Source organism: Mytilus californianus, unplaced genomic scaffold (genome assembly GCF_021869535.1).
Source record: "Mytilus californianus isolate M0D057914Y unplaced genomic scaffold, xbMytCali1.0.p SCAF_1, whole genome shotgun sequence".
Classification (NCBI taxonomy): domain Eukaryota; kingdom Metazoa; phylum Mollusca; class Bivalvia; order Mytilida; family Mytilidae; genus Mytilus; species Mytilus californianus.
In genome coordinates this window covers 902,837-915,450 of record NW_026262581.1, presented here as the reverse complement: position 1 = coordinate 915,450, position 12,614 = coordinate 902,837, and the positions used below count along the sequence as shown (strand labels likewise).

General features: G+C 31.3%; 1 protein-coding gene across 1 annotated transcript in view; it reads right to left on the bottom strand.

The window, feature by feature from the left end:
• Positions 1–3,051: 3,051 nt before the first annotated feature.
• LOC127717940 (uncharacterized) overlaps positions 3,052–12,614 on the bottom strand; it is a 58,630-nt gene continuing 49,067 nt past the window's right edge. The window contains exons 3-5 of the mRNA XM_052224169.1: positions 9,816–9,833; positions 8,558–8,575; positions 3,052–3,735 (exon numbers count right to left, since the gene is read on the bottom strand). Of these exons, the coding sequence (XP_052080129.1) occupies positions 3,052–3,735; positions 8,558–8,575; positions 9,816–9,833 (720 nt within the window). The remainder of the gene's footprint in view (positions 3,736–8,557; positions 8,576–9,815; positions 9,834–12,614) is intronic.

Here is a 12,614-nt window from a genome sequence, read left to right as displayed (position 1 = left end):
TTAATCTTTTATTTACTGTTAAATGCTAGCATGTCAGCTTGATTTAATGAGATAAATTAGGATATGAGGTTGGTCATAGATATGAAACAGCATGACAGCATGGGTGTAATCAGAGAAGCACGTGTATATAATTTTGATTAATTTATAAGGGGGTCAGTTGTTTGTTGAGCATTTGTGGAAAATTAATTCAGCCGACCCACCGTCCCCAACTACACCAAAAAATTGTATTTTTTATTTTTATTTTTTAATCGAATTTATATGTTTAAAGGGGCTACAAATGAAAATATGTTGCCAACTTAATTTCAGGGAAATTATTTTTCCTTTCCCCAATTCATTTATACATCTTATACATATTTAAGGCTTTGTTTAATTTATAGATGATAATTAAGTTAGTTGTTTGAACCTGCCCTGATCTACCGCAGGAATTCTCATTTTTACACCTGTTTGGGATCTACCGCTGGTTCTTATACAATTCATTAATATATCTTTTAAATTATTAAGGCTTTGTTTAATTAAAGGGTGATAATTAAGAAAGTTAGTTGTACCTGCTTGGATCAACCACAGGAATTCTCATGTTAATATTGTCTGGGATCTACTACAGGTTCTTGTACATGTATGTTTTTAATGCTCACCTCTCTTGGTTCTTCCACAGGTTATTGCCTGCTTTCACCTGTCTTGGGTTCTACTACAAGTTAGTACCTTTTTCATCTGTATGGGTTCTATCAGAGGTTTTAAGAATTGTTAAACCTGTTTGGGTTTTGGCCACAAGTTTCATGAATTTTTCACCAATCTGGGTTCTACCACAGGTAATTTCTTTTTTTACCTGTTTGGGTTTTTTCCACAGGTTATTGCATTTTTCACCTGTCTGGGTTCTACCACAGGTTATTGCTTTTTTTTACCTATCTGGATTCTACCACAGGTATCAATAATTGTTCACCTGTCTGGGTTCTTCCACAGGTATCAATAATTTGTACCTGTCTTGGTTTTACCACAGGTTCTAATAAAATTGTCACCTGTTCGGGCTTTACCACGGATTGGTATAATTGTTTCACCTGTCTGGGATCTACCAAAGGTTTTTATGAACAAAACGCATCACCTGTCTTGGATCTACCACCATGACCACAGATGCATAATTTAGGCAATTCATATTTAAATTAAATATTATGTTGAGTAGGTAGTGTTTCTGAGTTTTAATTATTATAATTATAAATTTTGATGAGTAGCACCCTAGAAAGCCAAATGATAAAATTATTGTTATTTCGAGTATTATGTACAAGAGTTTTAGAATTCTTTGTGATTATGATACTAGATTAGTGTTTATACAATTGTGTCCCAGTATTAGTATGTTAATACAATTAGAAATAGGTTTTAAAACGTTTTGTGTATAATATTACATGATGGCACATGAGACTGGTTATTGGTTAAAGGTAAACATCAACTTGCAGACATCTACTTATCAGTAATACGTATAAATATATTTCATGGCAAACTCGACCGATTCATAATATATCTCAGTTATCACATTTACACTATTTCAATTTTTTGGCATCGTAATTTGAATTTGATATAAAACGATAAAACAGAATTTATACACCAAAATATAATTGGCACATCTATTTATATTGTGCTTTTATATAAGAAAAGACCCACCCATCACCCCAACCCCAACCCCGAGTTTACATCGTTTTAAGGCCTAGCATTTACCAGATGTAAAGGTTTAGTGCATTTTGTGTTTCAAAAATTTATATTCTTTTGGATTTTGATTGGCATTTACTGATTTTATGTCACGGATGGATACCCCATGTCCCTTGTTTCTCTATTATTTGCATATTTTGTGTAGTACGTATCTTGTCAAAATTAATAATTAAAAATCATCAGGAATCAAATAAAATGAGTTTAAACTTAATTGATATATAAATTAACCAGTGAACCATTAGCGAGTACATTTTTAACATTTCATTCATGATTCCATCAGGACAATGGATTTTTAAATTCTAGTTTTTCTAGCATTTCGTTTTCAAAGATCTGCTCCTCAGCTGACATTTAATTATCATTCATATCCTTAAATATATGTATCCAAGTTCTGGAAAGTATTATTTGTATGGGTATTTAAAATTTTTAAATTATTTTCATACATATTCATAAGTTTAACAAGAATTTAAACCATGCATTCTTTTGATGATATACTTAAGGTTGGGTCCATTGTATCTTTCTTTTTTTAAGTAAAATAAGTTTTTTTCAAATTCTTCATGCCAGCTATCATCAGATAAGATATAAGATAGCATCAGATAAATTGTCACTTTTGATATTCATTTTGAAGTTAAAGAATATCATTATAAAAATAATAAAACCCAGTTTTAGTTTCTTAGATAAGATATAATATAAAGTTCGATAGGATATAAACTTGTATATCTTGATCTTGTGAGTGAAACAAATAAAGGAGAAATTGGCCTCATTTCTTTTGGCTTAATTGGGGGACAGACATACAAAATTTGATAAATATTACTTAAGCATTCTATGTGTTACACTCATAGCATTAACACAAAACTAGAACTGTCTTTAGAAGATTATTAAATTAGAATGCACTGCTCGTAATTTTCACAATAAAGAAGGAAATTATGAAAAAAACTAATTTTTTATTTCATATTTTTCAGTCAGTGGTATATGTTATTTTAACGTGTGGTTTTCAGTAAATTTCAGTATCATCTATTGATGTACCGTTGATGTTTCCGTTCCTTTGATCTTTAAAAACAGATTTCATGAAATTTCCACCAAGTGACGATTTTGCAGCAATTTGCTATATAGATTATTTATCACTTTCTGATTTCTATTTCAATAGTGCACAAGGCTAGTGAATTAGTATGATAAAGCTTTAAAAGGTACTTTAAGATATTTTCTTGTAATTAGACATTTGTTAACTTTTCTAACATTAAGAAACAAATTTCTTGAAATTTTGTCTGATTGAAATTAGAAATGTCTTAAAAATGTTTTTATTATATATATATATATATATATATATATATAATTACTCTAAAAATAAGCACAACAATGTTAAATTTGCATATTTGCGGAAGCATGATATATATAATTTATATAATGGTGAAAATAATAATGTATACATTCATATTCTATCGAAGACATACTTGTGCTTTCTCCTGGCAATGGCGAGGGAAAAAGGTCCATGTCTAACACTCCTTTTTCCTTGTAGTATTTTAGCACTTGAAATGCATCTCTATTTATCAACTGGACCATTGTTATGATTCGATCTACACCCATCAGTCGATTGTATTCAAACCATTCAATCAAATGTATTGCCTTCTTTGTACCATAGGCCATTTTAGAACATATAGCCATCTTACCGGCATGTCTGGTTGGATATACAACTTTGGTTATTTGTGGACAAGTGTCTGCCTGGATATCATTTAATGGACTAAGGCCGACTTCGCTGACATAGCCTTTTATTTGTTGGAAGGTATTTTCTAACTTGCATTCATACTGACATGCAACCAATTTTGCTCGATAAATTGAAGGAATTTTCTTAGAAGTAGCTTTAACTGTTTGAACAGTTTTATTTGAAGGGTCGAAAAAGCAGTTAAACTGTGTCTTCGTTCTTTTACACCAGGATGTTATGATAATTGAGATGTACTTTGTCCAGTCTGCACTCGGCTTTGCTACCGCTGAATATGCATACAGATCATCACGTCTACATACTCTTATCATCTTTTTATCTTTGACCTATCAAATGTACATTTTAATTATTGTATAAAGGATCAACGAATCTAAATTTCATATTGTTTTCAAAATAAAATGCAAACAACCGAAGTATAATCTTACCATGTCATACCTATTTTGAATTTGCAAGGAACGAGGATGAATAAGAAAAAAAATGTGTAATTTTTTATTCATTAATATTTAAGTTATTAGTTTAAACATACATGTAATAAACGTATTACTTACTGGTGATACTTAAATCCCAAAAACCAAAATCAAATCAAAGGAAAAAGAAAAAGGCACCGGTGACTTCTGATATTGATGAGTTTGGCACGATCTTGACACGAGCATTCATGAATTAATATGCAGAAATCTAAGCTTGTTTTTCTTTTGAAACCTCAAACAAATTCAAAAGAGATATGTTTGAGGCATTTAGTAAAAATAAACACATTCTAAGCAAAGTTTATCATAAGTTATAACGACGAAATACTTTGTATCGATTGCTTGCAATTCATGCATGCTATTAAACCTTTACAACAATTGTCCACGCCTACACTGCTGCGATTGAAGTGGTCGTCTCAAAATAGTAATAAAGCTATTTAAGTTTTACCAGTGGTTAACTGAATTCATAGAAATACAAATATTTGACTATATGTATTTACCACAACGATATATTTGCACTATAGCTGTTCGCTTAATATCAAAATAGTATAGTCTAAATCGAATATGCACGCATATGTTACATGCATGTTATACCCCTACATTTCACCTGTAAATTGAGGGTATCATTAGTCGGTGTCGTATTGAAAGTTGTTGAAAAGGTCTATAATCGATAATAAGATTGATAAGCTTCTACATACACATAAATAGCAACACACATTTCCAGATAAACATCTTTTGTACATATGTGCATGCCATTCTTTTATCATCAGTCTTTGAATGTAAATAACCACTGCCATTTTAGTCCTGCTGGTCATATTAATACCGGAGACCTTGGTATATTCAAATATAAATATCCTAAAGAATGGTTAAACTGGTCTCAAAAATCTAATTATGAAATCATCAAAAGAAAGACGAACGTCAGGTTACTGATGGTGCATAGATCAGGCCGATGTCAAAAAGTAAGATAAGCGAGAGCTATGTGAACCGTAAATTGACATCTTAATCCTTATCTAAATGAATCATAGCATGTTCGGTCATGCATCCATTTGTGAATAAAAAATATGATGTACGCTGATCATACGGGTTTCTGATTTTTTCAGAGAGCTTGAGAATGCTGATGCTGTATTCTCTCTTTACGATGAATTTGTTGTTGTTCTAGCAAAAAAAAAAACAACCTTAAACAATATTTGTTAATGGAAAACAATTGTTTGGAATGCATACAAAAATAAGAGCCGGGAAATTCCATCCAATCTAGGAATCTGACCTATACCCTTTCATTTATCATTCACGAAAAACGCGATTTTAAAAAATCGCTTATCTTTCCCTTGATATTCACTCAGAAAAGGACGATGCGAATTGTTCGTATCTACATTTATACATCTCAAACATTAGGGAATACTTAAGTTGAGGACAATTTTAAAAAGAGTGATTGAATTGTATTAAGGGAGAACAATTTTCAACATGACAGTCATGTAAATGTAACGGTACAAATTGAAATTCAGTAGAATCCGTAATTCGCCTAGTACATCTATATAAAATAAAAGTTATTGGAATTTTAATGTATACCAACAAATCATGTGCAAATATATACTTGTATAAATAAGGAAATCCAGATTTGTACCTAAAGGTTACTGAAATTTACTGAATGCATTTCACAGCAGAGAATTTTTATTAAAGTCTTCTTTTAACAGTCAGGATTCTACTTTGTCAAAATTATCTCCCCATTACGCCAGCTAATTTTTACAATTGAAAATATGGAAGTCATTGTAGGGATGACACGCTGCCAATTTAGCTCATGAAAACAGATAAATTTATCCACATAGCACCACTACGATTTTTATATGCCAGTTCTATTTTAAAAGACAAATGTATCTACTAGTTTTTGAGCATCATTTAATGTAGTTTTCTGCATTTATTTAACTTAAAACTATTGTCTGATCGGTTGTCAGGTGGAATTTCCGTAAGTTCAAAAACATTTAAAAATATTCTAATTAAATATTTCGTGGAAGGGCAGACTAAAAATTTTCAGAGGTTGAAGACTAATAACACTAGATAACACACACAAAAAATGAAGTTTGTTTGAAGTTATGCATTTTTAAGATCAACTTGAAAAGTCTGTCGTCAAGTACTTTTAGTAAAAATTTGTTATTCGAACACATCTACTCTGTTGTTATGACTCATTACAAAGGTATTACACATGACCCTTATATTTCATTTTTTAGTACTGTGAACTTTAAATGTTATAAAATCAACCTGTAGCCTAAATATATAAAAATAATAGAATCTAAAGTGAGATGATGTATCAAATATATTTGTTTTATACGTTTTCAAGACAAAAAAGACAAATCAAATGCCCGAACATAACACGGTGCATTCGACTTCTCTTTTCGCTTAAATTATGTCCATTTTTGGATTATTTCCCAAAAAATTGTCGTCGGAGAAGAGATGCAAATTAATACTTTAAAAATTAATCTTTTATCTTTCTGTTGAATATTTTTCGGCGGAATTTATGCTTATGTACAAAAAAGATCCACTTGGATTTGCACCTACTACAATCGATTGATTTATGAAAATTTTTCTATAATTTAAAAGTTTACAAATATCTAGAAACTCCATACTATAATTTAAGTAAAACCATATAAGATGCATAAAATCCGAAATGATGCACCTTTATTAAACTTTTAAAGCCCATAGAAACAGATGTCAACAATTCAAATATACCAACTTGGCCTTTTTTACCTTCTCTAACAGAGAGTTCCATTTCTTTTGTTTAAATTCAACTGGGTAACTGCTTGTTGAATTTCTCAAAATTCACAAATTCACAGTATCATAGTTTTATATATGTACTATTAAGTTTGAACAACATTTTTTTGTTATTCCAAATATGTTTTAACATTTAAGATACATGGTTCAACAATTTCAAATTTGACAGGTTGTGGGAAATTTTATAATATAAACGTATAAGAAGGACTTTCTTTACAAAAAGTAAAATTGTCCTTGAAATATTTCTATATATTGCCTTTTGAAATTGAAATAATTCAATAAGAGTAATGATACGTTTGACGCAAAATTAGACAAAAATATATAACATGTTTAATATTATCTGCACAATTCGTAGCGCTAATTGACATCTTTATTCAAACTAAATACGTAAAATGTTTGTTGTTTTAGGTATATTATATAGACTTTCAGAATGTACATTAATAACTTTCTGGTTTTGATGCTTTGAGTAAAACAAATAAGGGAACGTTTGCACTAATGCCCTTTGTTACAATCTATCCCTATATTTGCCTTCAGGCAAAAATCTCACAACTCCCAATATTGCTCCTTCTGTTTTCAACACTTTATGATGAAAAACATGGTACATATAGACAAGCTGAAAGACGTTTTTTATACATAATTGTCAGTTTGTGAACACAGTAAAAAACAGTATAACAGAAATAAAACATGTTATTTGTTGATAAATATATACTGCACGTTTGAATCGATGTAATGCAAACAAGGAATACTAATTAAAGAGCAAAACAACTTCAAAAAATTAATACAATTATTGTCAAAAAGAAAAATTATGTTTCCTTGCAAAAAAGTTTTTTTAAAAGTTTGTCACCACGCAAAATTCTTGAAATGAAAAGGCTTTTTATTAGGATAATTATCGTGTGAATTTCCCGAGACCCAGTTCCATAGCCCTTTTATTGCTCTGGGACAATTTATATATTCATGCCTTTGAGAGAAAAAATGAAACTTTAGTGATATCTGTTATTTGGTTTCTCTCTGAAACTCTGCAGGAAAATTTAATACAATTATATGTATACAATTGTCAGGCCATAATTGTTTGATCGTCAAAATATCAGTTAATAATAAAATAGATATTTCATTTAAAAAGTAAGAAAACTAATATATTGTTACAATTTTTTGTTTGTTTTTGTGTTGATGAATGCATGTCGCTATCATGACCTTTGTGTTTCCTATTGTGTGGATACCTCAGATAGATTTTGGAAGCAGCGATCACATTCACAAGTTTTGTGTCGTTTTTTGTTTGTTTTGTCTTGTTCAAGTACCTGGTCACCTCATTAGTGAATGTACGATATAAGCTTCATGAGTCTGAAGCTCTTTTCTGGATTTACTATCATCAGCAACGTTCAAGCTAAATGTTTGAAAACCACGGATGTATGAGAACCAAGCAGTTGAAGAGCTATATGATAAAAATGACCTACAAAATAGTCAAATCCGTATAAAGTCGACTTTTACTATGGGATTTGAAAACTTAGTTTCTTTATAATTTCAATATTTATAAACGAATAGTTTGCGACAAGTTTGTTATAAATCATGTCAGTACCGAAGTACCGAAAACTGAGCTTATAATACCCTCGGGGACTGATAGTCCAGTCCACCAGCAAAGGTATCGAGGTATCGACCTGGTGCTCAAACAACACGTGATAAATTGCATGCGTCTGAATCCCTTTATTCTGGATTTACCATCATCAAGAACGCTCATAGCCAAATATTTGAACGCGAAGTATGTATCAGTATAAAAGAGACATCAAATACTCTTGCACTTGTCAACAAAGTAAACAAAGTGAACACCAATGTTAACACAAAAAGACAAATTATTAAAGACGTAAATCAATAAACTTAATGAAAATGCAGGTACACATAGCACACAGTATAACGTGTGTTTACTTACTGTGTATACATTCGGAACCTGAAATATAAAATTGTTTAATGGTCAATTAATGCCACAACCATGCATATATATTGAAATAGAATATATAAGTGATAAAAAATATTACATTATTTGAATATGTCATTTACGTATCGACACGATAAAAGTTTCGTCGTGCGTTTATATTACATGTAAACATGAAAGCACAAATCACATATTTCTTTTCACTTTGAGAGCGTTTCTAGCAATAGACCGTTGTCGATAATGTAATGTTAGAAAATTTTAAAAGCATTTCATTATTTGATGGGTGGTAGTAAGTTGGCAGTATCAAGCAAGGTTTCATCGACTTTCATTGATCTTTAAGCATGGTGCACTGTGTACAGTGAGTATATCTGATTTTTATCGGACCAGGATTGTTGTTTTGAGTAGATATTTGCCATGCTAAAATATGATGGGTATTACACGGTTGTTTAACTATTCTATCGTCAATTTGTACATTTTTCTATTCATCTTATTGCTTAACATTTTTCGATATCATGGACAGTAACAGTGTAGCAACGTCACGTGTGCATGTCCATCCGCGTCAATTTGTAAATGAAATACATGCGACTTCCTTCATAAAAGCAAACAGTCAAATATCATATCGTAGTGTACGCATAAAAATAGCTTTTTCACTATTTAACTTTATTTCATATTCTCAACCAAAAAACATGCAGTTAAGACAAATAATCCATTTCTGATATTGGTACTCGAATAGAGCATTGTAAGCTCTTCAATCTTCAATTTTGTCATAGGCGACACATTGTAAAGTAAACAATTAAGTTTTGCAACCATTGTCGTTCATCCCAGCAAAAGGTCCAATGACTTTTATTTTTGCTTTACGTAATTAAATAGATATCAATCAATGCAAACACGTTAAACCTTTTGATAAGCAAACAATTTGTTTACAATTGTACGCCTTATAAAAGTTTACAACAGCAACATTGTTGAAAGTTGGTTTAAGCCGGATTTAATTGACTCTATAAACTCTCAATAACATAAAGCATTTAAAGTAAAACCTCTTGAGAGCTAAAAAGTACCGTTATGTCTGTCATATGCTACAGTCTTATTTATATGACTGATTATGTCTTAATTAAAGATTTGCCGCCTTTACAGTCAGACGGTCTTTTGTATAAAGTATGTAATTATATTTTTCATGGGCAAAGCAAAAGACGTAAATCAATAGGTTTAATGAAAAAGTAGGTACACGAATCACACAGTATAACGTTTCTTTACTTACTGTGTATACATTCGGAACCTGAAATATAAAGATGTATAATGGTTAATTATTGTCACAACCATGCAAATATATAGTTCAGCGGATCGGTGACAAAGTTGTGGGTTTGATGATAAAAGTACCAAATTTGGCATGGGAGTAGTTCTTGTTGTTTTAAACAATATAAGCTATGGACCCACCTTGAAATTTTTAAATGGCGTCTTTTATTAAGGATGGCCGCCATAAAATATAAAAATCAACATATATCATTTATATAAGGGCAAATTTGTAGTGGTAGTAGTGCTGGGTGTTTAAAAACCATGAGCTATGAACCAACTTTGAAAATAAAATATGGCGGCTTTTTCAAAGATGGCCGCCACAAAAAATATCAAAATCAACAAATATCCCGTCTTTTAATTCAAATTTGTTATGTTTGTAGTGCTAGGTGCTTCAAACAATATAAGCTATGGACCAAAGTTGAAATTTCAAAGTGGCGGCTTTTTCCAAGATGGCCGCCATAAGATATGAAAGTTAAAAACAATCACATATAGAAGGTTACAAAGTGTTTTGTTTTGACAGTATAATCTAGTGCATTATAATACATGTACCAAGTGTATGCCACATTTATATACTAAAGCCAAACATCAAAAGATTTGTGAGGAAAGTATAGAAAATCGTAACTACGGTACCATTCTTGTAGAACAGTAGTCTACAGCAAGAGGTCACATATAGAGACTGGCGTTATTCCAATATTTAAGCTAGACTTAATTAAAATTCATACTTTTCAACTCTAACAGTAATCTCTGTGATCAACTTAAAGAGGAGATATTAATTATCTAAAACTTGCAGTAATCTTCTGTTGAGTTGCAATTAAACAAGCAACCGCAACAATTTGTTTGTATGGCAACGATACTTGAAGGAGCTGCACATACAGGTAGTTCAAAAAGACATGATGAAGGCGAAAGTCTTTTCAACAATCCTTAAAAACATTAGTTGATAATCATTTGGCCAAATATTCAGATTCAGTCTAGTTATTTCATTAAGGCAAATACGATGCTATTCATTTCAAAGTAACTGTTTTTTTTTTTCTATTAATCTTTAATATTGCATTGCGGTGAACTAAAACCATCTCATAATATATATTACTAAATTATAAAATGAACAGTTTACGCCTGTCGTTTATGAATGGGCCAATTATCCATTTATCGGCAGTACAAGAAGATTCAATTTATGAAACATTCAAAATGGAATAGATTGTTCCTCCCGCGAAACCTGTAGGTTTTACAGCAACATCCTTGGCCAATCTTGACAACAACAAGAGTTCAATTAGGCTTAAGAATCGTTACAAAGTACGACAATTTCCATTTTTGGTCTTTTCTTGTTCTAACTTGGCAAATTCGTGACAACCTTTTGCTTTGAAATATATGCATTTCACTTATAATCTCTGGTACTTTAACCAATATATTATGCGCCAGCACAATTGTTCATATTATTGCTATAACTTAGTATATATTTTACTATATATTAAGATGTATCCTTAATACTAACCAAATATAACCATGCGTATCATACTTGCATCTATTAATAAACATTTTATGGACATGCATTAGGTCAATTGTCTAACCAAATATACATGTGTTCCTTTCTGGTATAATTATTTAATTGTGCAATTATATCCTCACCTGGTATAATTAAGTTAACAAAATAATAACACAGATGGCATAAAGCAGATGATAATGAAAACGTTAAATAAGTCTGGAAAGCATTCCACGCATGAAGAACCATGAAAAATCGTCCGCCTTACTATATCAGTACGCATTCACCAATGGTTCAGGAAGAGATCAAGTCTGTCACAACAATTCAACATTCCATGAATACATTCCAGCAATGTAATTTTTCCGAGTATCATTTATCACTAGTGATCAGTTGTTTTTTTTTTTTTGCTTTTGCAAAATCGGAATAATGGTACTTGACAAACATATTTTAGCAGAACAAAGAAAGGTTTTGTTTTTGGTCTTCATAAGGAAATAGCATAGACATGGCATCGTTGAGAACCTTATGTCATTGATTAGAAAACAGTGGTTGATCAAGAGTTGAATCAAGGAAAGATAATACTTAATGAATAGCAGAGTGTTTTAAAGGCTCTCGTACATTATTATATTTCCGTGAAATTACAGTAGGTGTACTTCTCATTCTTATGCAAAGATCCTGACATCATTTTTTAATGAGGAACAAGACCCTGGTGAGAACTATGTAAGTCAAAGAAATGAAGATCATTAAAAGAATTTTCCTTCTAGGTGTTTAAAGATTCCATTATTTATTGGTTCTTTGCAATTTTCCTTCCAAATTATGGCTTTCAGTACCCGTGCGCGATACATTGCCATTTAACTATACAGTTTAAGTGTTGCAGACGTAATTTGAAAATGGTAAATTTAGATCAGGCCTATGAGTAGAATTATTGTAAAAGGAGAAGGTGGTGGCATTCAGATTGACCATCAATATCGCACAACTACATCATGTAATAGTGTTTTGTCTGGAAATGGCCATTGTGTTTAACAAGCTTCAATCAACATTTGAAATAACATTACGTGATCAGGTAATCCTCATGATGTTCTACACCAGGAACGGGTCAAAAGCAAAAAGCGCAACACTCCCAAAGCAGGTGAAAGCTTTAGGCGCGTGAATGTATCAGGCTTTTAACCAAGAGTGCTTCTTTAAGAGAATGCGGTAGGCATCTACCTTCTTGGAATTTATCACAAAGGTATCATCACTTTTGTAATGAGGTAATAGAATGTGGTTTACAGATATGAAACGGATGTCATG